A 27402-nucleotide genomic window follows, 5' to 3' on the forward strand; every position below is an offset into this window, starting at 1 on the left:
TCTTCTTGTTTTTGCTTGTTTTAGCAGCCACAATACAATTAATGCACTGACTATTGTGCGGGAGTTAGGATGTAAAGGATAAGTTTTTGGGTTTGAGAAATGAGTTTTTTTTATTAAGAAACAGGGAAACTAGGTAAATTAGGAAAAGTGCGAAGACTGTGCTTTATGCGGCATTCGAACCCACAACCTTCTGCGATGGCTGACTAGTGCACAACGCAGAGGAGGTCTTCGTTTTCTTCTGCTACCATCCGCTGGTATCGCATCGAATACTTTCAGAGCCGGTGCACTTGTACGCATTCGAACAACTTAACACAGCCAACCGAGCCATTGGGCTTTATTCACTGCGCTATGCTTATGTCGTCGAAAAGCTCATACAGTTCATCGTTCCATCGCTTGCGATATTCGCCGTTGCCAACGTGTGAAGGTCCAAAGATCGTCTGAAGAATCTTTCTTTCAAACATTCCAAGGGACGCCTCTTCGAATATTGTCATCGTCCAAGCTTCTTCGCCATACGATAGGACGGGCATGATGAGAGCCTTATAAAGTGTTACTTGTGTTCGTCGAACGAGGACTTTACTACTCAGTTGCCTACGTAGTCCAAAGTTACACTTGTTGACAAGAGAGATTCTACGTTTTATTCCCAGGCTGGCGTTTCTATCGGTGTTAATGCCGGTTGCTAGATAAACGAAGTCTCTTACAACCTCAAAATCATAACTGTCAACAGTGATCTGGAAGCCGATCCACGAAAGTGTCGACTGTTTCTTTGATGACAGGAGGTATTTCGTTTTGTCCTCGTACACCACCAAATAAGTACATATGTAGAACCATGAAATAACTAGCCACATTACTTCGAATAAGGTTTAGAAGGAATCTAAACAATTAGACCCATGAACACGAAGTGGCTACACGAAGCTTTTACCTATGCATTGTTGTAAATTAGTTACATATTATTGTGGCAGAGAATGCCTCCGCAGAGATGCAACTTCGTAGCGCATCTACATTTTGTCAGACACCTTTTGATAATCACATGATAACCTCTAACCCCCTTGAGTAAAGCTTTCATGTGCCCAATTCCTTGTCAGCAAGGAGCATCTTTTAAGTGGACCACTAGGCGAACTGCCTTGCGAAATAAGAGCTACGTCAACATTTCATGAACTATAGTTCACAAAATCCCAAAAAAAGTTATTAGCAACTGGGAAGACACAGAATTTTTACGATACTGAAAGCCTGGACAAAGGCAAGCAAAAAAAGTGTCCTTCCTTCTATAAAAGCGCTTAGTAGGTTCCTACACCTGCATAGAGAGAACTTACGAACACTCAGTGGGTTCCATACTTAACTGACTGTATGTAGCCTTCGCAGTCATTTCAGCAAACTAGGGTTGGTAGAAATAAACATCCGCCATTTTTGCAGACTGCCTGCTCAACTTCAGTGAATGTATAGCACACGTAGGAGGTGTGCACAAAATGGCACGAAATACGGCACGGACTTCAATAACAGTGCTAATAAAATAAAATAAAATATTTTCCACATAAATATACCCGCATAGGTCTGGCTGTTTCAGTTTACTAGTTACACGGCTAGGAAAGCTGACTTATTTAAATATGAAATAATTTGAAAAAAATATATTTTTTTTTTATTACGAAAAGTAGCTTATATTATATTATTTTAGCTCTTAGTCCCCAACACAATACTAATCAAGTTTTGAATTTGGGTATCAGTATCTAAAAATTTGTTTCAGCCTTGCGGCTTAGGTGACTCTCGGAAATAGTCTTGCTCTTATGGAGAAGAGCGTAACATAATGCATGGCGGTAGTAAATTTCATCTCATAAAACATCGGAGAAGTACAGAGATTTACTAGGCGAATGAAATGATAAAAAAGGAGAATATTTAACGCAACTCGCTTAAACAAATACCTTAACCTCTTCAGGAACATCGGCACATATGTGTACGTTTAGGGTAGATTCACACTATGGTGCCGATCACGGTTCGTTCTCGGTCTAGTCTCGGTTCGGTAAAATCTTTCGACATCTACATTTGTGTTCTTACATCGGTCCAGTCGCGATTCATCGTTCGTTGAAAATGAAAATGAAATTGAAAATTTTTTCAATTCTCCAATAGGTTGCTATTGTCGAAAGACTGAACCGAGAACGCAACGTTATTCACACTATCAGTACAAGTCGCGGCAAGTTCGATCACGCTCCAGCAAAATATTCTTCGAACTTGATCGATGCTGGAGTGTGACTGTACCGAAACTTGAACAGCACGGATAGTGTGAATACAGTCATTGTTTTTCGTTTGTGAATATTTTACCGGACCGAGACTGGACCGAGAGCGGACCGTGATCGGCATCATAGTGTGAATCCGGCCTTAGGGTTTTTGAAATCTTTCCATTCATAGATGAACTCTACGCTAAATGGCCACATATGTATGTGGGCATTATTTTTTGTTTTTTTTTTTTGTAAAAATTACTATTTTCTCTTTTTTCTTATCTTACTGAATTGTTATAAATGTAAGCTGAATACCTCGTAATGAAATGAAAAATAAAATTAACGTTTTTTCACTTGGAAAAATTTGTCCCTGAAGAGGTTAAACAATAAATTAAATAAAGCTAACATGCCCATAGCTTCCTGAAAAATTACATATTATTTGAAGTCTGGCATTAGAGACTTTTTGCATTGGTCTAATTTATTCTACCTGCTGTTAGGAGTTATTATAGCTTTTTTCGACAAACGCTTGAATCTGTTCTAATAAAAAAGTCGTATGCCATCAGTATCAGATTTTTTATTTCGCGCATTTGTAAGCTCTTCGTTTACCGCAATGCCGCAGTCTCCCCCATAACACACATTGCGTTTTGTTGTTTCAGAACCTTTGTATTTGTTAAAAGAAGAAAGTTAGTCATAGCAGTCCATCATACAGCTTTGATTACAGCTTGACAGTTATCTCTAGACTGACTCTCTTTGAGAGTTAATGAAAATAATAAACAGATCTTCATTTCTACTCCTCTCTGATCCTTCCATGAGAGGAGGAGATCTGAAAGCCGCTATCCATTGTGCGAACTCCATTATGTTCAATACAGAGAGACGGCATTCATTCTTTACACGGCATTCATTCTGGCCGCTCTGAGTTATCAATATGCCACTATGTATGTATTCGTATGTGTATATATAAATTGAACATCGCAAAGCATTTCCTCAGCCACCTGAGGCGTCATTAAACTTTGTAATAAAAAATGAAATTTCCTGGAATCAGCGAAAAGCACTAGAAACTAAAAAAAAATTATGAATTTGGTAAATTTCAAAATTGGATTAATAAAATAAAAAACAACGAATGCAAAAAGTGAACTTTATACAAACTACGAAAAAATAATATACTTTCATTTTCAATCACGGTCGGCTTTCGAAACCCCAAATCAAAGAAGCTAATTTTGGGTACGCCTTCCCAGATTTGTTGCTGTTATGACAGCTTGCGCACAAACACTCAGGCATACATGAATGCTTATGTAGGTTCGGTGAGCTTGATTAATAATAATGAATGGTATAACGAATGCAATTTAATTTCTAATAATAAAAATTACGTAAAAGAAAAACAGAAGTACAATACATACAAGTAACATCAACAGCTACAAATATACGAGTATGTGTGTATGTATTCATGAGCCCGCAGCGAGTAATGAATGAGCGATAATCAAATCACTAATAAACGCCTATAAATCGTACAACAGGCACAAAAGCAAAAGATAATAAGCCAAGCCGAAATAACGAACAAACCTAAAAAAGTATAATACATAGAATAAAAGCAAAACAAAAAAATAAACCCGCAAAGTATGTAAAATTGAGAGAGACAGTGGAAAAAAATGAAAAATGCATTTGAGTACACACACACACACAGACATAAATATACATAAGTGTACGTGTGTGTATAATGAATTGGTAGCGATAATACGATTGGGAAGGTTAAACTGAAAGGGCGTTAGGGGCAGGTATACATACACACACGCACACACATATACGTAGATGACGCGACGGTGCGTTGTTGAGGGTATAGAATGAAGCGAGGCAAATTAATTTACATGCGCATACACACAAGCCAGATGCAGCAAATGACAGTGTAAAAATGTTAGCATCATAAAGTAGTATAAAAAATATTTTGAAAAACTACTATAATTACAAACTTTGAAACAGAGTGAAAAGCTTCAAATACGTGAAGTTCGATATGAGTGTGAGCATATCATATGCATATGAATGTATTTGCATATATACATACATACACACATCATTCATGGATGTTACATGCATACGGCCAAACACGCATTGATGTACAGGGTGCTCCAAGCTCTAGTTAATTTTTGAATTATAGGTTATTTTGACAGCGGCAAAGAGTTCATGAGGCCTCATGGCCCTCTAGGGGACCACGTTCACGTTCGCCGTTGCTGTATGGTGCGTACTGGGGATGCTAATCCCGGGTTCCCGGTATTTTTTAGGTCACGAAAATTACGGCATTCCGAAAAGTTTTAAAAATTGAATTAAAAAATATGAAAAATTGTTTATAACAAAATTTTTATTACGAAAAGTTTTAAAAATTGAATTGAAAAATGCGAAAAATTGTTTATATCACAATTTTATTACAATAAAAACATATACATTTCCAAAAAACTTTTAAATGTACTTATATCAGTTTGGGGCGTATAGTCGTATATGGATCACCCGTTATACTTCGAGCATTGCATGCTAATCTTTCTATGTGAAAGTCATATCAAGCCGCCATCAACGGATGTAATTTGGATTTTAATTTGATTTTAATAACATATGTAAACAAAATGCATATTACTCCAAAGAGATGTGGCTGCAGGGGAAGAGGAAAGTAAATTGACACTTCCCATTCAAATTTCAATTTCTTTTTGTTTTTCATGGTAACATACATTGACGGATCGTTCATTTGTACGCACACAACACAAAGCAAATAGCTGCACAAAACGAAGCGTAATAAAATAATAAAACACTTTTTAATACTTACATATATATATGTACAGTTATGTGTATGAATGTGTGTAGAAGTATATTCGTTGGAAAAAAAATATATGAATAGTTGCTCCACTGCAGCGATCATAAGATCAAATGGCACCTGCCGAGGCGACTACAGTGATCGACTAGGATGATCGACTTGGTTAATCGAATTCGTTTCTTAAACTTTTGGTTAGTAGCGGTTTTATGATGATATTGAAAACTTATCGTTCTTACAAATAAATGTCACTCAAGCAGATTATGAATAATTTTATATTTAATTATGAACTTAGGTTAGGTTAGCCACGTTGTTTGGCTAAGACAAACCACTCGGCGGCCCTAAGGCCCCCTGTGATACTTGCATTTGATTTTGATTTGCAATTGTTTCTACATGAAGTCGCTCGTGTAAGTAATGGCGATGATTTTGAACCCAGAATCATTAAAATCGGTTCATTTTTGACTAAGTTATGCGCATTTAAAAAAAAAATTTCTTATATAATTAAAAAAAAAAATCGATTTTGAGCCGAAAAACAAAATTGCCGATAAATCTTGAAAAAAAATTTTTTCGGGCGAACAAAAAAATACGTGTCTCATTATTTTGACCAGAGAGCAACATATTTGAGTTACATACATCGAAATCGAAGAACATGTCCCGAATAGCCCGCTTGAATTGGAGTGGAAAGCATCTAAGTATAGTAACTAAATTTAAATTTTTACAAAATTAGATCTGTATAATGCAAAATCAAGCAGGCTTGTATTACATAATGAATTATAGTCTCGAAGTGCGCGAGCAATGGGCGCATTATTTGCAAATTTAGTCTTAAAGTTTTCCCCATAAAAAGGGTAAAAATTTCGAAGACTTCTTTGGGGGACATTAAAGCTTATCCGGCCAAGTAGATCTGGACAGTCGCCATTAACAGTACTGAAAATAAAAGAAAGTAAAAGGACTGTCCTTCTCTTTTCAAGAGATTCTAGATTAATTAGCTTTAGCCGAGAATTATAGGCTGGAACAGGAGACTCAAATCGGAGGGAACGTAATGCTTGCTTATGAAAAAAATGTTGAACGCGTTCTATTCTATTAATCGAGAGTTGGTAGTAAGGTCTCCAATTGATAACAGCCTATTCTAGGTGAGAATGAACAAGAAACGTAAACAGCAGTTTATAGGTTATACGGATCAGAAAATTCAGTTGTATTGCGACGGATAAAGTCCACTTCGATCTCTACTCTACTTCCACGTTCCGTTAAAATCGGTAAAGAAGCGGACTGATTATTTTTAAGCAAGGATAATAGATTACAAGATCGGGCCATCCGAGGCAAAATTGTGAGGAACATTGGCAAACTTCGGTAACGCCATTGGGGACTCACACGTATTCACACACTCATACAATCACGTGCTAAAAAAGATTTTAGAGGTGTGCTCTTTAGCAGACCGTTATTTGGCTCTGAACGAATTTGACAGAATCAGCTGATAGGCTGGGGTATGTTTACAAATGAACTGAGATTATATTGGTTGTATACGAATTAAATTTACCAACGACACCTCGTTGCCGTCTGAACAACGACTGACTGGACGAGTGTGTGAGTACTTTGTATGCGAAATGATTGTGAAACCGTGTTAGAGATACACGGAAAACAATCCAAGAGTGAAAGATTTATCAGTCTTGGCCAAAAACTATGGTGAAAAACAAAATTGGGAGGGAAACTCCGGCTGCCACGACACAGGAGGATTCGCACGATTCATCTGCACGATCATTTCATATGTACTCATATTCAAACCCTCGTCCAATCAATCGTTGTTCATGTGGCAGCGAGGCAATATGAGTGAAGGCTGTTGTAAATAAACTTCTGTTGTAAACAAACCCGGGCGTCATAACCCCGTTAAGTAAGCAAACCATCTGTATCCTTCAAAATAGCTAAAAATCGATTCTGTTGTTGGCCACACTTTCGGAACTCTTTCCGCCATGGTTCTTAAGATCAATAATTTTCTGTTTTTGTATAAAATTGACTTCAAAAAATATTAACACATTTATTTGGATAAGTTATCAATCATACTTGTAGACTGCTGCTTAAACAACTCTGTACAACAACAACAAAATATAACAAGATTCGAACAACTGATTTCGCTAAAGAGGGCAAATTAAATATGCGTGTATAGGTAAGGTTAAAGTTGTCACCCTTTTTCGCATTCTCCTCGGCATCAGTAACTACTTATGCGTTCCTTACATTTTAGATATACATAGGTATGTTGTGTTCAGCAATTCTATGTAAAGAACAAATAGGAACATTTTTGATGAACATTTTCACCCCTCACACCTCAGCAGATGTGTCTTTTTGTCTCTTTTTAGTGGAAGACCAGAAAATACTCGTAATATAAAAATATTTTTGATAAAATTCTACTGTGAGTTTCTTAATACATCAAGGCTCAAAACTCAAATTAATCGCCAGAAATAGGTAAAAACAGAAAATATGTACTGCAAAATACTAAAATATCAAAAGAAAAAATTACAGAAAAAAATTGTATGTTGTTTTTATTTTTAAATAATATGTTTTATTTAATAACAAAAAATGTTTCTTCATAAGAAAGATATGGCAAATTAAAATAATTCAGTTACAGTTTTGAGGTCACAGCTTAAATTATGCACTAAATTAAAAGTTTCCAAAAAACATAAAGACACTAATATTTCGATTTCATGATTACGGCTAATACTTAGTGGAGTATCCTTTTTGATTCAGAACAGCTTTTCATAGATTCTATTGTACAATTTTTGATCGGAACTAATTTTATCCCATTCTTTCTGTAGTTCCCGTTTCAGATCAGAAGCATTACAAATATTGTGGTTTCTTATTTTATTTTCCAGCAATGACCACAAATTCTCAATAACGTTGAGATCTGAACTCTGTGCAGGTGTCTGTACTACATGTGGGCAGTTCCAGATAAGTTTTTACAATACCAAACGTTGCTTGGGATCGTTGTCTTGGTAGAACCTAAACGAATCCCTTATGCCCATTTCATCCGCACTTTGTACTAAAGTGTCTTTTAGCAGATTCTTTATTCATGTCTCCTTCGATAAATGTTAAATTTCCGACACCTGAATAGGACATGCAACCCCATACCATCACACTGCCCTCACCGTGTTTAACTGTAGAGCACAAATTACATGGTTCAAGCGCGGTGTTTGGTTTTCTCCAAGCGCAGGACTTCCCATCAGACCTGAAGAGGTTACATTTGCTTTCATTCGCAAAAACAACGGACACCCAGAACGGAATGTCTTTGTTTAAATGTTGTCTGCAAAACTCTATTCTTTGTTTTCTATTACGAGCGTTAATCAACGGCTTATTTCGGGCAGTCCTTGAATGAAAATTTTCTCGCGCAGAACTCTACGAACAATTTCAGGGTTACAGATCTTGCCTAAGTATTTTTCGACTTCGTTTGTTAATGTCGGATCCCTTATATCGAGTTTTTTTTTTAACTTTGCGAACAATCCACCTCTTATCTGCATCAGTAAATGATTTATTTGGTGCAGATCTGCCCTTATTTTCTATCCTGTTTTCGTTGCGAAACCTTTCCATTATATGCTGTATAGTTGAGGAACTAATAGCAACATTTTCTGCAATTTATCTTTGGCTTTTGCCCTCTTTATGCTGACGAATGACGTCTTCCCTTTTTCCAATGAGGTCCGTTTTCCCATTTTAAAAAATTTCAATTTTTTCAACTTTTCTGTACCAAAATTTTTTGAAAATGACTTAAGACGCTAAGCTAAACAGAGAAAAATACATTTCACCGTTATTGCATTCTCAAAGAAAATATAAAATACACTGCATCATTTAAGCTGTGAGCATATTTTGATGAGAAAACTATTTGTTTCTATATTTTTTCAGCAAGCTTTGTTTTTGTTGTTGTTCTTTCTGCAGTGGTAAACAGTACATACGTATCTCATTACAAGTCATCTACATTACATTTTATTAAATTTAATAAACATCGAGTCATATTCTTTTTTCTAAAAAAGTCCTACATGCATCAAATAAGCTGTGAGTCACTGTATAGTTCAGGGAAAACAGATCTCTCCCATCTTTTTTTCCAAAAAATTGTTCTTTTGAGCACTCCATTGCTCATGCCATGAGAAATGAAGAATAGCCGATCATCCTATGACATGCCTGACATATTCGCTATGATTGCAAGTAGCCAAATAAATTAAATTTCATTTAACAAGCAGCGAAAATGTTTCTGAGTGTGTGTGTGGCTGTGCGCGTGTTTTGGAAAGTTGATTAATGAAATGAATGAATCGCTCGATTGAATGTATGGAGTTAGGAGAAGTTAGAGTTCAGGTGCGTATGCGGATTATTCGTATTTGCACAACATTGAGAAGGGGTAATTTCTTCTTCGGTATGTAGGAGAATAGGTAGTGAGAGTATAAGTGAATGAGTTGGTTTCACATACGAAATTTTGTTTGAATTGTTCTTTTATTCCTTTGGCTATCTCAATTACTTTTATAAATATGTGAAATTTAAATAATAATTCCCTGACTAGTTACTTATTATTACTTCTTTCTTTTCATTACAGATTCTCCCAACAGACTGAAACGCCCCTCACCCACAGCGTCCGCGGAAAAGACGCAAATCACGAAAGCAGCCGGACCACCACCGAAGGTGAGTTTCTCTTTTGTCACTATTTTGACTTCTTTCTAACTCTCCATATATTATACTATAATGCAAGAATCTCTCCGCATACACATTCTTTTGGTGTGTGTGTGAACTCCTTTAATGCACTGAGCATAGAAATTTTAATTTCATTTAAAGCAACATTAGGAATAATCGCACATTTGTAGGTATAAATAATATTTTAATTTTTTTTAATTGCGACTTGTTGCACCAATAACCTCGTATGAGAAATTTATAACTAATAGCTGTGTGCCTGTAGTAGTTACTGCTTTCATTATTTGCTCATTGTAAAAATTTGTGTATGTTTTTCATGTAGTTGATTTTTAGTTTTGAAAAATTTTTATGCACTCCGCGCACTAACAATTCACTGTTTTCATTAATATTTCTATTTTTTATGCGTATATTTTTTTTTGTTAACTGTCTCATTTTGCAATTATAATTATTTTTGCCTGGTTTATATAATTTAAGATTCACATTATTTTTATGACTTTCATAAAATATTTGTTTAGGTGGCGCAAAATTAATCATCCAATTTATTAGTTTTTGAATAACTTTTTTACTAAATAAAAATAAGAAAAAAAAAAAAAAAATTTTGATTGATGGAAATCTTTATGTTGACCTTTACGCGCCTCATTGTAGGTCTGTTCGTATACTGCAGCTGTCTAGAAGTGTCAAATATGATTGTCGCCATTTGCAAAAGTTGTAAATCTTCCGATAGGCTGATTAATTTTGTGCCACCTTATATGTATGTATGTAAATAGTTTTTAAAATTTATGTTTTCTTATAATAGCTAAGGGCCACCACCAAAAGTTCATACTTCATTTTTTTTATAATCAGTTATTATTTTCGAAAGTTAGCTGCTGAACTAAATTCTGCTTATTAAAACTCTTTATAAAGAGCTTGCATGTGCATGTAGAAAACGTTTTTTCGGGGTTAGGTTAGACGAAACTGCCGTTTTTTTTTTATGAAATAAAATGATTTTTTAACAGTCAACGAATTGGTGAGACACTTTGCTGAGTAGATCGCAGAAAAAAATGTATAAAGATTTCAAACCACTATATAAATTTATTTGAATTTTCATAAAATTACGTCATTAGAGTGACTAAATTTTCAAGAAGTGAAGCGACTTACTCATTTCCTTTCAAACTTTTTCTGATTTAAAAGTAATAATTCAAAATGTGGACTAAACTGATGCACAGTGAGACAAATCTGATAATTAAAGCTCAAATATTTTAAAGGTCGCAATTTGCAACTGATTAAAACTTTTTTGTAATTGCAGCTTAATAAAATTCTTAAGAAATTTGTGGAGGGTTATTTAAAAAAAAATGCAAAAACGAATACAAAAAAAAGTTACAACAAACAAATTACAAAGAAAAATTTTAACTATAAATAAAAAAATTAAAAATATTTAAATTTAATTTAATTTGTCACCATTTTAAGGCAATCACCGGAAATAAGAAGGCTTTTATCCTCCTAAGTTTGTAGGACTGTTTTGAAACCAAAAAACCAAAAAAAAAGTAAATAAATTACAAAAAAATACAAAAAACAATTAGAAAAAACAAATTACAAAGACAATTTTTAACTATAAATAAATAAAAAAATTATTGAGCAATGATTAAAAAATATTTGAATTAAATTAATTTTGTTAACATTTTAAGAAAATCACCCGTAATAAGAAGCTTTTTATCCTCTAAACTTAAATAATAAACAAACAAAATATATAAACAGCTTTTAAATGTCATTTTGAAAGAAAAAGATCATCATACCCCTCAAAAAAATATATCCTTTAATAAAAATATGAAAAGCGTATGCAAAATTTTATAAATTATTTTTTTATAAAAAAAACACTAATTTTTTTAAATTTTAGAAGTAGTCGCGTCCGTGATTATTTTAATTATTTTTTGGTAAGCAAGGGGCTATCTAAATTTTTTTATAAAAAAAAAAACAAAAAAAAAATTATGACAATAAAAATAATATTTGTGAAGTAAATAGCCCCTTGCGTGCCAAAAATAATTAAAATAATTACGGACGCGACTACTTAAATAAAAAAAATTTCAATTTTTTTAATAAAAAAAATTTACATTTTTAATTTTTTTTCGGTTTTTTTGTTTTGAAAATAATATTTGAGAATTTTGATTTTTAAGTTCGCTTTCTAACATTCATTAATTCCCTCTACGACAATTCTATCAGACCACACTTCTGCACCAAAATTACACCTGGAGAAGGTAGAGCGAGCTCAAAATTGCAGATCAAAGTAAGAGCTGGAGGGTGATAAAAGAGCTTTAGATAGAAAAAATATTTTTTCTTGTAGGAATAATGGCAAAATATATTTTTCACTTTCTAGGAAACCAACAACTATGTTATTGTTGTTGTAGCAGCAATAGTAAGCTCTGTCAGTCGTTTTTGTTTTTTGTGCCGGGTGAGGAGGGCTCAAAATGCCTTCGCACTTACAGCGACCGTCGTCAACTGCGTTGAATGGTGTAGCCACTAGAAACAATCCCTCCTCCTCTTCTGGGGAGACTCCCTTTCCGGAACTACCTTGCATTACTTCGGGAAGGCCCAGAACGGTGTCCATTAAATGGACCAATGCTATTCACCAACGTCTGGGTCCACCATATTTGTAGCCAGCTTCATGCTATAGGCTTGTCATCTAATGACTCAGTGCCGTCATACCAGTAGTATGTGTGGCATGCTCTCAGGTTCCTCTCGCATGGGCGTAAGGATGTTGTTACACTATCGAGGTTTCTTTTGCATCTGCAGCAAAGAAGGTGTTGCGGTAATATTATGCCGCCTTATGCCGTCCTGAGCACATGACACGACCGTCTGTTATTTGTCGTCAGTTCGTAAACAGTTCACCTCCTATCGAGGGCTGATTTGTTTTTCTCTGCGTTTTACGCTGCCAGTCCGCGCGTTGCAGGTGCAGCATTATCCTCTGCAAAACTTTTAACTGCGTTCCAACAGTCATGTGATGCCCATATGTTATTGATTAACTTGTCTGAGCTCAGTTCTTCAGCAAAGACTAACTCAACCGTTCGGCTTTCTTCGTTGAAACGATCACAGTAGGAGAACACGTGCTCCGCGCTTTCTATTGCATTGTTGCCATGTTAAAACGATGGAGGTACTCCAAGAAACATCCGTGACCGCTCAATATTTGGGTTAAATAATGGTCTACGTCACCGTGCCTTCAGGTCGCCGGTCGTCTTCGTCTAATTCATCGAAAGGTAGGCGCAGGAAACTTGCTGTTTCGGCAGGTCGGGTCGAGAGGGAAAGGGGTGTTAGATGAGTAGATTTAGTGGCGCGTGTGAAAAGGTGGTTAGTGTCGTACGGGGTGCCTTCACATGCCGGACGTATGTTTGGTATGTCGATGTCGGGGTCAATTCTGGATAAGTGGGAGTTTAACTTGCTACCATATCCAGAACGTACTTGTGCCAGTGTTAAGTGGGTCTAACGGGGAAGCTGGTGCTCTTCATCTGCTGTTTGTGGTGGTTAGACTCCAATTACGGTATTCGGTGGTTGGGAGCAACCACTCTCTTTCAGTTTAGCTCATAAATTTATTTGCAAGTATTATTATTAGTATTTTTTGCAACCAATCAACTATCTGCTGAAAATTGTATGCGGGTTTTACACTCATAGAACACTTAGCCAGATTCTAATTCACCCATCTAAAAGCTTGCTCGCTCTATATATTGCTTTTATGTACCAATAAGTGAATGTATGTATGTATGTATGTATTAGTGCATATATTCACTGCATCCATCCATACCTTATCTAGACTTACCTTGACTTGTGCGTTCTGCAGTCAATTCCTGCTAACACATTGGCACAATTCCCCAGTTTGCAATCCCAACAAAAACAAAAACAAAAAAAATCGCAAAAAAAAAATGCTGAAAAAGTTCTTTGAGAAAGCAGCGTGTAGAAAAAGACGCAACAACAACAATTACTAAGGCCATAGAAAATGTAGGCAAAGCGTTTCAATGAAGCGCTTGACTGCATAGCGAAAGGAAATCACAACACAAGCACACACTACAATTTGTACAATAACAACGTTTAAGCAACTTCAACAACAATAATAGCAACAACAACCACCACAATAACCTACCTCTCAGCTGTTTAGTTGCAGCAAAAAACATGTAACTTCTTGCCAATAAACCCCATAAAATGCGCAGAATTTTAACCAAAGTCTCAAGAACTCATCGAACTGTTGTTGGCTGCAGCAGCGGCGAATGGCTAGAACATGTGCATTGCTGGCGGCAACTAAGTAGGTATGCAAGTGATTGTTGTTGTTGGTGATCGTGCCAAGAGTCACATAGATGTAGATATGTACATACATACATACACACACACACATAATACGTAGCACACATAAATATTTCGGCCGGCTGCATTGTCGATCGGCTCGTGCATCTCTGCTGTGCTTGCGCACGCATGTTGCACATTTTTGTTGTTGTTGCCGCCTTGCTGGATATGGTTATTTTTCTCATATTATTCTTCCTGCATAGTTTCTGTGCTAGTTTTCCAGCGTTTGGTTTTTATGGCATAAGACCTTTTAAGGCATCATTTGAACGAGGCCTTCGTCCGCCGTGCAGTTGAGTAGAGTTTCCGCTTTTGTTGTTATTGCATTTCTTTTGAACTGATTTGTGCACATACAGTTGCACATACAATACATGCATACATGTTTCTGCATACACGCGCATGTATGGGTTTGCAAAAGTTTGCTAGCTGAAAAATTATTGAAACGCTTCCTAGTTTTTTTAATTCTTAAATTTTTAGAGTAAGCGATTTTTTGTACTTTACCTAGCGAAAATATAGTTTTTATGCAGATTTCTTCAGTTAAGCACTAAGGAATCGAATTTCAGCGATTCGATCACACATTTGCTCCACTACATCATTACCTATAAATGTAAATGGAGTGTTTAATTGCCTTACTAAACACCAAGGCGAATTTATTATAGGTGACAGCAACCACATATACATAAGTAAGGGTAATAAATCCACCTTGCTAAACACCAACAAAATGGTCTGTAAATTTCGCATTAAAAACAACAGAGTTATTTTCATTTACAGTACTTTAATAATCTCTTTTTCCTAACGCTCTCTAAATAGTGACTCTCTTTCAAATGTATAAAACACGTGCATGCGCCACCTGGTAAGCGTTAGTTCAACTAGGTTAGCATAGTTTCACACCATATAAACAAAACAAATTATCACAATGCACTGCAGATGTCGCAGCTACCTTTTTTAACTGACAGCCAGCTTGCAGCGCCACCTTCAGCCGAGCAACAACAATAATGTGAAGCTGTCAAATACGTTTGCCAAAATGGCCCTCTCAATTTTGCTTCTCTTTTCTCATTTCCAATCAGTCCAGCAGTCCATTTGAAAGTGATTTGGTGGGTGGGTGTATTTGCTACCTTCTTCGCACTGACATTCCTTATTTTGATTTTATACAAAACAAAAATTTTTAGTGCAAAAAGTACAATTAAATCGAGAAAAATTACAATTTTTTAGAAAAAGTGTGAAAAAATTTTAAAAGCACAAAAAAAGGTAAAAATTCTAAAACTCAATTGCAATTTGTTAGTGAGCAAAATAAGAAAGAAAGATCGATCGGAGGGTTGTGCAGAAAAACGGTAAAGCTAAAAGAATTGGGCTTGCCTAAAAAAGTGCAACCGCTAGCTGCGTCGGCTGCGGTGGAACAGTCTGAAGCGTAGGTAAACAAAGTGTAATATATTTTAGTGTTAAACAACTGCACATGAAAATTCGATAAAACTGTAACAGTAGATTGCTTTGTTGCTTGCGCTTGGAAGCCTTTCACATTTAATTGGTACGTGGCATTGGTGGAGTTGGTGCAAATTGACTAGCCGGCTTTGCATGGCAACAAAACTTGAAGAAGGTAAACAACGTTGAAATCTTATTCATCGACGTTTCTAATTATTTCTGTTAAATTTATGTGCATGTGGAATAAAAAATATGAAAAATAAAAATATGAAATTATGTACATTGCGCTGCACTGGTGGAGCAACTTTTGTGACTGCTTCGAATGTGATCGCCAACAGTAGTGACTCATTAGCAAGACATTTATCGGCACATTCTCTTCACTTGAAAACCATCAAAAAATGCATGCAAATATTTCAAATGGAAGATTCATTTCGTAATTAAAAGCAGGTATGCGCATATGGAAGGGTGGATTAACCGTAAGCAAGCATGTTTGCTAATTTCTCAAAGCAACAGAAATTTACATATGTACATATGTGCATGTGTTAGTACATATGTATGTATGTATGTACATCTCGCACAATGGCAATGGCAATAAACGCCTATCGCAACAAGCAGCAATCATGGTTGTTTACTAATGATAAGAAATGACGCCACCACCAGCCATGGTGACTGATTGGAAAAGTATGTATGTACATACATATATGTGCCGCTGGCGCTCATAGCGAACAAGCTATGACAAGGCCGTTTTCCCCAAGTTGTTAAAAAGCTGGCACATTTATGCTTTGATATGAAAAATAATGTGCTTTGGAACGCGTTGACAAATTTTAACTATAATTTAATAAAATATCAATGCGTTGAGTGTGCAGCTAAGTTGTCTTTTCCAACTGTCGGTTGCATTACATATGAACATTTTCTCAGCTTAGTCATTGTGCTCGCGCTTGTGGTCAACCAGCGCGACAGGGTTGGAAGGTGTTAATGTAAAACCGTATAAGAATGTCAAAAGCGAATATGGGAATAATTTATTTACTTTTGCCAATTCTCCAAAGTGATTTGTTTTTACTGTTGTTTGTCGGAATGCTGAATTTGTATGCTTATGTTAATGCAAATAACTGTTCAAAGCGGTTAAAACAGTTAAACACTTAATGATTTCTTGTTTTTTCATATATTTTTAATATTTCAGCGCTAAAGGTGGCAGCCAGTATTCATAGTTGAGGCTGTTTTTTAATAAGTTGAAGTTTTGAAAAATTATAATTATATATTTAGTTCATCTGGAAAAAGGATGCTAAGAAAACAGGTTTGCCCATGTACATATATACCAAAAGAAGTGTGCGTTTGTGTGTTCAGTGCTATTTTCTCAGGCGTTTTTGTGCTCATAACATAAAGCAGTTATTATTAAGAACTTTTTGCGGCTCATATTTGTTATGTTCGCATGCTAATTTTGATGCTTCAGTGAATATTTTAACAAAATAGGCTACTAAGTATGGAATACCAGAAGTAAATATTACGTTTTACTATTGCTGGTGTTGCTTTCACTATAGCAGCACCAATTTTAAGCCCTACTTGAGACGGATTTATGCTGTCAACGCGGTCATGTAACGGTGGGAATTGAGCTGCTTTGATGGTGTCAGAAAAGTGGTGTTATTTTAGTTGATTTAAGTGAGTATGCCAAGGTGTGATTAGAATGGAATGGACTACACTTGAGACTTAAAAGCAACCAACAACTCACCTCGACATGAAATTTTACACCTCGCATAACAAAAACCTAAAATAATTTGTAGACTTGTTCAAATCAAAATAATTGTTAACCCTCCGTTGAGCAGCCGGGTCTGGCCAGATGTGAATTTAACATATTTCTATTACAGCATATTTCTATTATAGCTAAATGGACACCGGTGTAGGATCAGGGTTATTTTGCGAAGAGCTTTCTATTAGTGAATCCTTTATACTACCGGATCACTGTAGTGTTTCTCAAGCGGAAATAAACGCTATTCATGAAGCCTTAAATGGTTAAAGATAAACAGAATATCATCAACGGATATCTGCATTCTATCGGAGAGCCAGCTGCCCTACGAGGCCTGGATGCATTCCAAACAACAGCAAGGAGTGTCTTACGTATAATCTTATGCTGGGTTCCAGGCCACAGAGATATACCAGGGAACTGTAGGGCAGACCAGTTTAGTGAATGCTCCGGAGCGCTCGAACGTCCTTTGTTATTTGTTGAATAACTCGAAAATTTTTTGTCGGACTCACTTCAAATTTTCAAACACTATATTTTTAAGATATTATACCTACTTTGGCGGCCGCCGTAGCCGAATGAGTTGGTGCGTGATTACCATTCGGAATTCACAGAGAGGTCGTTGGTTCGAATCTCGGTGAAAGCAAAATTAATAAAAACATTTTTCTAATAGCGGTCGCCCCTCGGCAGGCAATGGCAAACCCCCGAGTGTATTTTTGCCATGAAAAAGCTCCTCATAAAAATATCTGCCGTTCGGAGTCGGCTTGAAACTGTAGGTCCCTCCATTTGTGGAACAAACATCAAGACGCACACCACAAATAGGTGGAGGAGCCCGGCCAAACCCCTAACAGAAGTGTACGTGCCAATTATTTATTTTTTTTTTATTTTATTATACCTACTTTAAGAGAATGCAAAAAAAAAATCCATTTTTTTGAAAATTCTAAATGCCCTTAACCCGTTATAGCCGGCTAAGGACCGTCACTCCAATAGTATTCACATAGAATGTATTGAAATGTTGTATAATAGTAAAAAAACAACAAAAACAATAAACACAGCGAGTGTTAACAAATGTGTTTGCTTCTCTACCCAGGAAACTGAGTCCATCCTTTTATTTTCGCTAACACTGGCGTGTCACTCGGCCAATGCTAATAATTAAACCCCTTTGGGGCTCGCGAATATAAACAATAACACAGATGGCACACGCAAAACAACAGGTTAGCATGAATTCTCTTCATCTTCTTAATTGGCGCGATTTTGACCCAGTTTAACAAAATGCCCCAGTCGTTTCTTTCTCGTGCTAACCGACGCCAGTGACGTCAAGTCCTTCTCCACCTGATCTTTCCAACGCAGAGGAAGCCTTCCTCTTCTTCTGCTACCTTCAGCTGGTACCGCATTGAATACTTTCAGAGCCGGAGCCTTTGTAACCATTCGGACGACATGACCCAGCCAGCGTATTCGCTACGCTATGCCTGTCTCGTTGCCTGCGATATTCACCGTTGCCAACGTGCAAGGGTCCACAAATTTTCCGCAGAATCTTTCTCTCAAACACTCCAAGCGTCGCTTCATCGGATGTTGTCATCGTTAATGCTTCTGCGCCACACGTTAGGATGGGCATAATGAGAACCTTGTAGAGTGTTAGTTTTGTTCGTCGAGAGAGGACTTTACTACTCATTTGCCTACTTAGTCCAAAGTAGCACTTGTTCGCAAGAGAAATTTCACGTTGGATTTCCAGGCTGACATTGCTATCGGTGGTAGTGCGGGTTCCTAAATAAACGAAGTCTTTTGCAACCAAGAATGAATTACATAAAATAATTCTAAATAAAACTGTAGTGCAACTCTTCTAGCATCTGAATTTACATTTTCGAAGTGGTCCGTCGTCATCTACCAAAGATTTGGTGAAAACCAAATTGTCATTACAAGCTAACCGACGGTTAACTAACCTCGACCTTGAGACCTCGCCTCGGTTTCATCGCCAAGCTCACTTCGTTAGTTAAATGAGGTAATTGTAAACTATTTGATACTAAATAGTTATTATTGTAACAACATAAAACATTCCCCAACATTTTTTTGGCGAATGCTCCTGCAGTGACATATATATTACATTATATATCCTTGCAGTTCCAGTAACGCAAAACCGCCTCCCGTAGAAAGGAAGTTTTTCTTAATTACTGTTCTCCTTTTCATTGCGGAAGCTACTACTATAGATATAATTTCTTATAGCAGCTTCACAATTAGCATTCGCACTTAAAAGTGCCGTGCACATTTTTCACATTTCATCGCTCTAAAAATTTCCGCAAACTCGCTGCTCACTGAAGTTTGACTTTGTTGCATTTTCTATTTCTTCATTTTTGCTGAACATTTGCAAAAAAAAAAGCTGTTTGTTGGCCACCTCGACACGCATGACCGCCATACTCGTCATGTCTAGGCCGCAATTGGGGAGTGGCTTGTGGCGCTAGTTTCGGCTTTTCAGTGCTTAAATGTGTAGTTATTTTTGATTGGAATTAAATTTTTGCATAAATGTGGCGCATTACCATTTTATTAAAAGTATTGCGTGTTGAGCTGCTCATAACGCAACCCGCAACACTGGAGTGTGGGTGGTGGGGAAGTGCCAAACAAAGTATCCAAACAAACATACATACATACGTATAAATGTGTATGTATGCGCGCTGCAGCGAAGGTGTGCTTGGCATGTGGCTATAAATTCTATTTCGTTAATGTATCACAAACATGCCAATCTTACGGTCTGCCTCTTTCGATAGCTTCGTCCGTCCGTCGGTTTGTTGCCCTGTTGGCCTGCTTTTGTACCAATCGATGCAATTCTTTTTTGTACTTACTGCTCAGCTGCCTGAAAGCGTATACTTGCACTGGCAAACTGCTGTTGGCGCTAAGCTGCGGTGTAATGACGCCGGTGTAGGATTTTTATACGCTGTAGGGGGCACTCTCGTGGCATGACTCACCACAAAAATTTTGCTTTGACATTTTTCATTTGCTGTGGCAATCTTTTGGTAATGCGATTAATATTTGTTTGGTTAGTAAAAGGAATAGCTTAGCATTTATACTTTACAGTAAAACTGAAATTTGTATGCCCTTAATTTTATTCGGTACAAATAAACAACGTGGCGCAAAAGTAATTACCTTTTCGGAAGATTTATAATTTTTGCAAATGGCGTCGTATGCATAAATAAAAATTAAAAAAAAAATAATTAAAAAAGTTAAATAAAAAATAAAAAAAAAATTAAAAAAAAATTAATAAAAAATAAAAAAAAAATGAATGAAAAAAAATTTAAGAAAATAAAAATTTATAAAAAAAAAATGTAATAAAAAAAATATAAAAAAATAAAAATTAATAAAAAAGAATTCAATAAAAAAAAAATAAAAATTAAATAAAAAAAAATGTATAAAAAATAAAAAAAAAATTAATAAAAAATGAAAAAAATTAATAAAAAATTAAAAAAATTAATAAAAAATAAAAAAAAAACTTATAAAAAATAAAAACAAAAATTAATGAAAAAAATTAAATTAAAAAAAATTAAATTAAAAAAACTTTAAAAAAAAAAATTTAATTAAAAAAATTAAATAAAAAAAAATTAAATAAAAAATAAAAAAAAAACAAAAAAAAAAGAATTCAATAAAAAAAATAAAAATTTAATAAAAAATAAAGAAAAATTTAATAAAAAAAAATTAAATAAAAAATAAAAAAAAATTATAAAAAAAAAGAATTCAATAAAAAAAATTTAAAAATTTAATAAAAAATAAAAAAAAATTAATAAAAAAAAATAAATAAAAAATAAAAAAAATTTTATAAAAAATAAAAAAAGTAAATAAAAAAAAACAAACAAAAAATTTTATAAAAAATAAATAGTCAAAACTTTGAAATATGTCGCGCTGCTATTACTGCGGTCTCATGTATGAATATTGTATGTATGTGTGTACCTGCAAAAGTTCTGGTTTTGAGTCCAAAGCACTAGAGACGGTATTGCGTTTTAATTTTTTCTTTCTCTTTTACTGATTCGTTTATCCGCATTTTAACTTTCGATTTTTTATAGCGGGCTTATCAAAAGTACTAACGGTTAGTTTTTGCATACTTCATTTCGTATGTACTTCTCACAATGTTTTTTTTTTCTTTTTTTGGTGGTTTATGTTATGTTTTTGGTTTTGCTTTTGCTTTTTAAAGTGATTTTTGGTTTGTGTTTTTTGGTTTTTAGTTTTTGTTTTTGTTTTCTTTTGCATACAAATGAAGCCATTGGGTCACCAGGTAACGCGTTTCTTTTGTTATGACTTCACGCGGCACGCAATTTCGTGTACTTCAATTACGAAAACTTGTTCATTAGTATGCACATAAATACGTACCTACATACTTATATGCATACATACATACATACATACATACATACTTACATGCATACTTAGTTATAACTTTGAACATTTCGGTGTATTTTTGAGTTTCAAGGCTCATTGAAAGACGGTGGCGTGACCTATTTCGTTCAGGATGTTATGAGATTAAGGCCATTATTAAAATCTTTTCTAGGTAAGCGGGGCGTGAGAAAATATTTTTCCCATTTTGAGACCTATTGTTGGAATAAACTTTTGTTCATACGACGTTTTGCGTTCGTAGCAGCTTCACGAGACTGTGAAACCCAAATTTAAAATTATGTCTATCAATTTGTTGTTGTTGTTGTTGTTGTAGCATAAACTTTTCCCATAAATGTACTGCGAATGTTGGCTGGAGTAATAGTCCTTGGCCAGATAAAAAACCGGGTCCTTCCGGTAATGTAGAACCGCCTGTCGAGGGAACGATCCATACATTTTTTTATGCCTGTGCCCGTATGTCAGCTCGTCCACTCGCCATTAAGCTCACAACATTCAGGCTGAGGTGCGGACTTTACCTGTAGTAAAATATTGAAGTGTAATATTATTAACCCTCCATTTGAAACCTTTATTAAAACCTTCGTTTGAGCACCCGTGTCTGGTATTTTTTTTTGGCCCGTTCGAGGATCCGTTTTAAAAGGTTATATCCATAAATCGACAGAAAATTAAATCTTAGGAAGCTACCTGGGAGCTCAAGTTAGCTATAATAGAAATATGTTAAATTCACGTCCAAAGTTGAAAAAGTGTGGCCAGAGTCGTGTGCCCACCGTAGGGAGCCCAATGTGGGCATGAAGCATCAAATGATACATTTTTTCTAACAGCGGCTCAAAGGCGACAAGAAACCGTAGGTCGCTTCATTTATAGAGCTACATTGGCCTCAAACGGCTTCATATCCTAAATCTTCGGTCATCATCAAACAAAAAATCCAGTAAAAAACTTTATAAAAGAATGTATTGTGTGTGAATACCGCTTTTTTGAAACTATTTGATTTTAAGAGTCATATATTTACGTAAGTGTATACATTAGGGTGCGCCATATATGAAAAAAAACATAGAGCTGTTTTTCCATCGGTATTATAAAGTTGATTATATTTAAAGGCTTCCGTCAAAATATTTCGAAAAAAATTAAGATTTACTTGAGCTGGGCCGGTGTGAAAAAACCTCCAAAAAGCGACCACTGGACCGATTTTTTTTTTTTTTTTATAAAATTAGCTTATTAAAATATTTTTGCAAACAAATCACTTCAGATTATAAAAGAGTTTCAGCTTAAAATTTGTGACGCACCAAAAAAATTTTAAGATTTACTTGAGCCGGACCGATGTGAAAAAATCTCCAAAAATCGATTTTTTTTTAATAAAATGTTTTTTTTTAAATATGTTTTCCAAAAAATCACTCCAGATTTTAAAAGAGTTTCAGCTTAAAAGTAGTGAACCAAAGAAAAAATTAAAAGAATCGACCGATGTGAAAAAATCTATGAAAACTGTTTTTTTTTTGAATTTTTTTTTTAACTTTTTTTTTTTAAAATACCACCTCAGAAATTAGCAAAGTAGTGAACCACCGAAAATTTACTTCAGCTGGACCGATGTAAAAAATCTCCAAAACTCGATTTTGTTTTAATAAAATATTTATAAAAGTGAAACTTCTTAGGTGTCCATGGGCGAGCGAGAATGGAGAGGAAAATTTCAAGGCCATGCAACGTTTTGAGCATTTTCGTTCCGCGAGAGAGAAAAGAGATATAACGTAGAAGAAAAGGAGAGGGAGAGCTATACCTTATTTATATCTTAGAGACACTTTAGGCTATTTTTCCAGAGTTTTCTAATGAGAGGTAATACTTTTTGGCCTTTTTTGTTGGTGTAAACTTGTAGGAAATATATATTTTTTTTGCCTACTTTTTGACGTTATATTTCCTTGGTGCCTACTGTTAGGGGCGTTTTTGGCGTTTTTTTTGGTGCCTACGTTTTGGCGCTTATTTCCGTTTCCTGGCTAGTGCTTGTGCGTACTATAAAGTGATATCCACTCCGGCGTCGGATTTATTGGTATTGCCTTGCGGTAATTTGTGACGTTCCTGCGATCCTGGAATCGCTGCGTTTGTGCGGATGATAAACGCTCGGAGTAGTGCCCGGTGTTGCCACGGTTTGTGTCCGGCCTTTACCTACACCGGTCGACCCTTCTCCGTTTTTTGTAAATTTTGTCTATTTGTATTCTCTGCAAATATGGTGAATTTATTTAAATATATATTCTTGTTAAATTTTAGTGTATTGGTTATTTATAACTATTACTCTTACATATAAATAAATAAAAAATAAAATAAATATTCTTTCTCTCTCTCTCTCTCTCATTCTCTCTCGGGTCTCTTCCTCTTTCTTTGTCTGCCTTGAAAGTTTCACTTCTGTTATGTGTACTACGCTACACGCACTTGTTTTGTTAAAATATTTTTTCCAAAAAACCACCTCAGAATATAAAAAAAGTTTAAGCTTAAAAGTATTGAACCACCGAATCTCGGCTTCAGCTTCATATCCGTTCAAAATGTTCAGTTCGGTTTCGGTTCGGTTTTCAAATCTTAATATTTTTTCGAAATATTTTGGCGGAAGTCTTAATTATAATAATTTGTTTTTAATTCTGGTCGAAATACCACAATTTTTTTGGTGAGACACCCTAATGCATATACAAAAGTAATTAATGCACAGTCTAGTCTTACGTAGTTTCTATAGTTTCAGAATTAAGCAACTGGGTTAAGCAATGAGTGAAGCGAGATAAAGTGCTTTGTTCTTAAGTTTTTCATGTGTAAAAATATATTTTGCAAACAAATTACTTACTAGTACGAGTATCCAAGCTTAATGCCTAAACTCTGTATGATGAGGAAATAAAACAAAATAAGCTTACACGGTAAATCGGTAAATGCTTTTTAGGTTCAGGTTAGTTTACTTTATTATGAAACTGTTTTCTATACATTTAATTGTTTATCTTTTGATGGTGAAACTTAAAATAGCGCTAATAAAAATATCACAACTGACCTTCATTTGACTTCGTTAGCTCTTCTCTTTCACATCTCTCTGCATTCTTTTCAAAGCCTTTAGAGAAGAGATTTTTTATAAATAGTTTTCTAGTTATAGAGAAGACTTTCAGTTGGCATTTCCAGGTTCGATTGCTTTTCAGTCGCTTATTTGTAACCTGGATGCTGACAGAACCATCTGAATCAGTAGAAATATGGACTGCTGCCTATTAAAAAGTTTTCGATTTGTCGATTTGGTGGCAAAACCGTAACATAATTGAAGTTTTTTAACGATGAAACCTGAGACTCCAATGGGAGACTAAAAACCCTATTCCATCAACCTTGGCTAATGTTCATTAATCCTGTGGTCCAGTATAGACTACAGACCTCTTAGTTGCTGCTGTAGCAATTCATAAAAACTCCGTTTAGCGCAAGGAAGTCATCAGCCGTTGACGTCTTCTCATCGCATCGCATCGCATCTATCGTAGGACCATTAAACAGGCAGTTTTCGTGGGCGGAGTCCAGCGAGCAAGAATTGATAGATGAGTGGGCTTAAGAGCGCATGGGAAGAGGTGGTTACTGTCATGTGCGGTACATTTACATGCCGAACATTTGTTGAGCATGTCTGGGTCGATTCTCGATGATTCACCTCCACCAGAACGTAATTGAGCCAGAGCAGCCCGGGTCTCGCAATGCAGCTGAAGCTCTTCACCTGCAATGGATGGTGGTTGAACTTCGATAACGGCATTTGGGAACAGACATCCTAGTTCTTTGACCTGACCTTGCTTTGCCGCGTGAGTTGTGGGCTGGAAATAGATAGTAGATTTGCCGTTAAAAAAAGTATTTCTTGGAACAAATTGTGTAATTTTCCCATTTCTATTTATTTAGCTCGAACGACGAACGCCCAATGGTTCTATATTACTGGAACGACTCGGATTTATATCCGGTCAAGGACTGTCACAGCAGTATTCCCCGGGAAATGTTTTTGCTGTAACAACAATAACAACAACAATTAACCCGCTTTGAGCTCTTGTTTTAAAGAACCCAATCTCGAACTTTATGCGAATAGTTATAATCTTATTTCTGTAGCGCACCTCGAAAAAAGCCTCACTTATTTAACCTTGGCGAGAGAGTAATAAACTCGCAAAAACTACTCAGTTTTGTAAGCTCCGCCAAGAAAGGCTGAGACTATATTTCAGGCTCAACATTTTCTGGTAACATCCATCCCACAAGTTGTTTGCTATTTAATCCGTTCAATGTGAGTATACAAAGTGGGTTTTCGTTTTTGCCAAATCAAGTTCAACAGGGCAATGCCACTTGCTACACAGCTGTGGAAGCGATTCACTTATTGAAAGACCCTGTATGGAGGGGAAAAAGAGAATGAGTACAAAACGCCTTTGTTGCACAAAGTGATGAATGACAACTTTTACCAAGAGCAGCTACATTTCAGACTTTTACTTTTTGCAAAAGCAATAAAATCAAAGTAAAAAAAAAAGAGTCCAAAAATAATAGTGGTAAACGATATAAAAAGAAAATCAGTGACGGCAACTTTTACTTTTGCTGCAACGAATGCCACTGATTTCGACACATTTCACAGATGGAAATTTGTAATTAAGAGCATAGCCATGTGTGTGTGGCTTGTTGTTATTTTAAATTTAATATCTCTTTTAACATATAATTACCTGGCAAGCGATTAAAAAATGTTTATGCGCGGTGCCTAGATAGTTATCTACTTTTTGACCTAAGAAGGTCTTTAATTCATATCAATGATTTATTAGCGTCGGAATAGGGGCAGCAAAGATGGTTAAAATAGCTTGCTTTTCTGACTTGAAATACAGTGAGAGAACGCTTAGCAAGCGAGTTAAAAGTACCACATAAGGGGTGTTTTTTTATAGAATATATGTAATAGAATTGTCAATAGGATTATCGGTCAAACCAGCTGTCCAAGTAAAAGCATACATATCTTTGGGTCTTTCTTCTGAAAAATCTGCCAAATCTGGCATGCAAAGTAAAGAAAAGCAGTAAATATGACTAAAGACCTAACGTTCCCACGACAGTCGGTTCTACGTTACCGCAAAGACCCGGATTTATATCCGGCCAAGGACTGTCACTTCAGCAGCATTCCCCATATATGCATGGGGAATATTTATGCTGCTACAACAACAACTAAATACCTAAATTTGTAGATTTGGTGCTGTTCTCGGTCACTCGCAGATTTTTAAATGAGATAAAAAATGGGTTTAGTCTACGGCATGAAAACCAATTGGCCCAAAAATTGAGACCATAGGACCCTTGTTTGCCTCGTAATTTAGTGAATAGGTTAAGAATCAACTGGAAGGTGAACCGGGTATTTGGCGCAAAGTCCTCTTTAGCAGTGAGGAAAATTTCTGGTTTGATGAGGGAGCAAAATTATGCTTTTCAAACAGATTTTCAATCCCAAAAAGCTACTGTTCGATATGGTTTGTATACCGGTGGCTTCACTTTTTCCAAACTGAAGATGAAACAAACGTCCATCAGTGGTGACTGCTGCAAACAGTGATGAATTCCCATGACAGTCGGTTTTGCGTTGCCGTAACGACGCGGCTATATGTATATCCGACCATGGACTGTCACTCCAGAATCGTTATGCGCGCAACAACAACAAAAAATAACAGACGAATTATTGATGATTTTTTTACATCAGGCAGTGGCCTCACGGTTCCCACGACAGTAGGCTCAACGTTACCGGATTATATTTGGCCAAGGACTGTCACTTTCCATCCTCAATGGTTAGAGATCCTCTAACAGTGTGGCGCGCGATCTGAAGTTGGGGCTTGTTATGATGAAAAATATAAATAAAAATCTGTTTCAAGATTTGGTAAATATTTTCTATTTCAAAACTTCAGCCATAATTAGATAAATTATACTCAGAAAACCAAACTCTTCCTTTCTGTTGT

At 35.7% G+C, this 27402-nt stretch overlaps 2 protein-coding genes across 9 annotated transcripts in view; both read left to right on the plus strand.

Moving 5' to 3' along the window:
* Positions 1-25492, plus strand: part of LOC128857533 (MICAL-like protein 2) — an 87612-nt gene extending 62120 nt beyond the window's left edge. The window contains exons 3-4 of the mRNA XM_054093284.1: positions 9563-9648; positions 25355-25492. Coding sequence (XP_053949259.1) covers positions 9563-9648; positions 25355-25492 — 224 coding nt within the window. The remainder of the gene's footprint in view (positions 1-9562; positions 9649-25354) is intronic.
* LOC128858082 (uncharacterized protein DDB_G0284459) overlaps positions 15005-27402 on the plus strand; it is a 73544-nt gene continuing 61146 nt past the window's right edge. For 2 of the 8 annotated variants that reach the window (XM_054094026.1, XM_054094033.1), the window contains exons 1-2: positions 15007-15365; positions 15436-15547. The gene's annotated coding sequence lies outside the window, so the exon portion shown is untranslated. Of the gene's footprint in view, positions 15366-15435; positions 15548-16542; positions 16677-16762; positions 17029-27402 lie in introns of those variants that run through there. The other 6 variants (XM_054094034.1, XM_054094027.1, XM_054094032.1 and 3 more) reach the window with 6 other exon arrangements.

The sequence above is a fragment of the Anastrepha ludens genome, chromosome 3 (assembly GCF_028408465.1).
Source record: "Anastrepha ludens isolate Willacy chromosome 3, idAnaLude1.1, whole genome shotgun sequence".
NCBI lineage: Eukaryota > Metazoa > Arthropoda > Insecta > Diptera > Tephritidae > Anastrepha > Anastrepha ludens.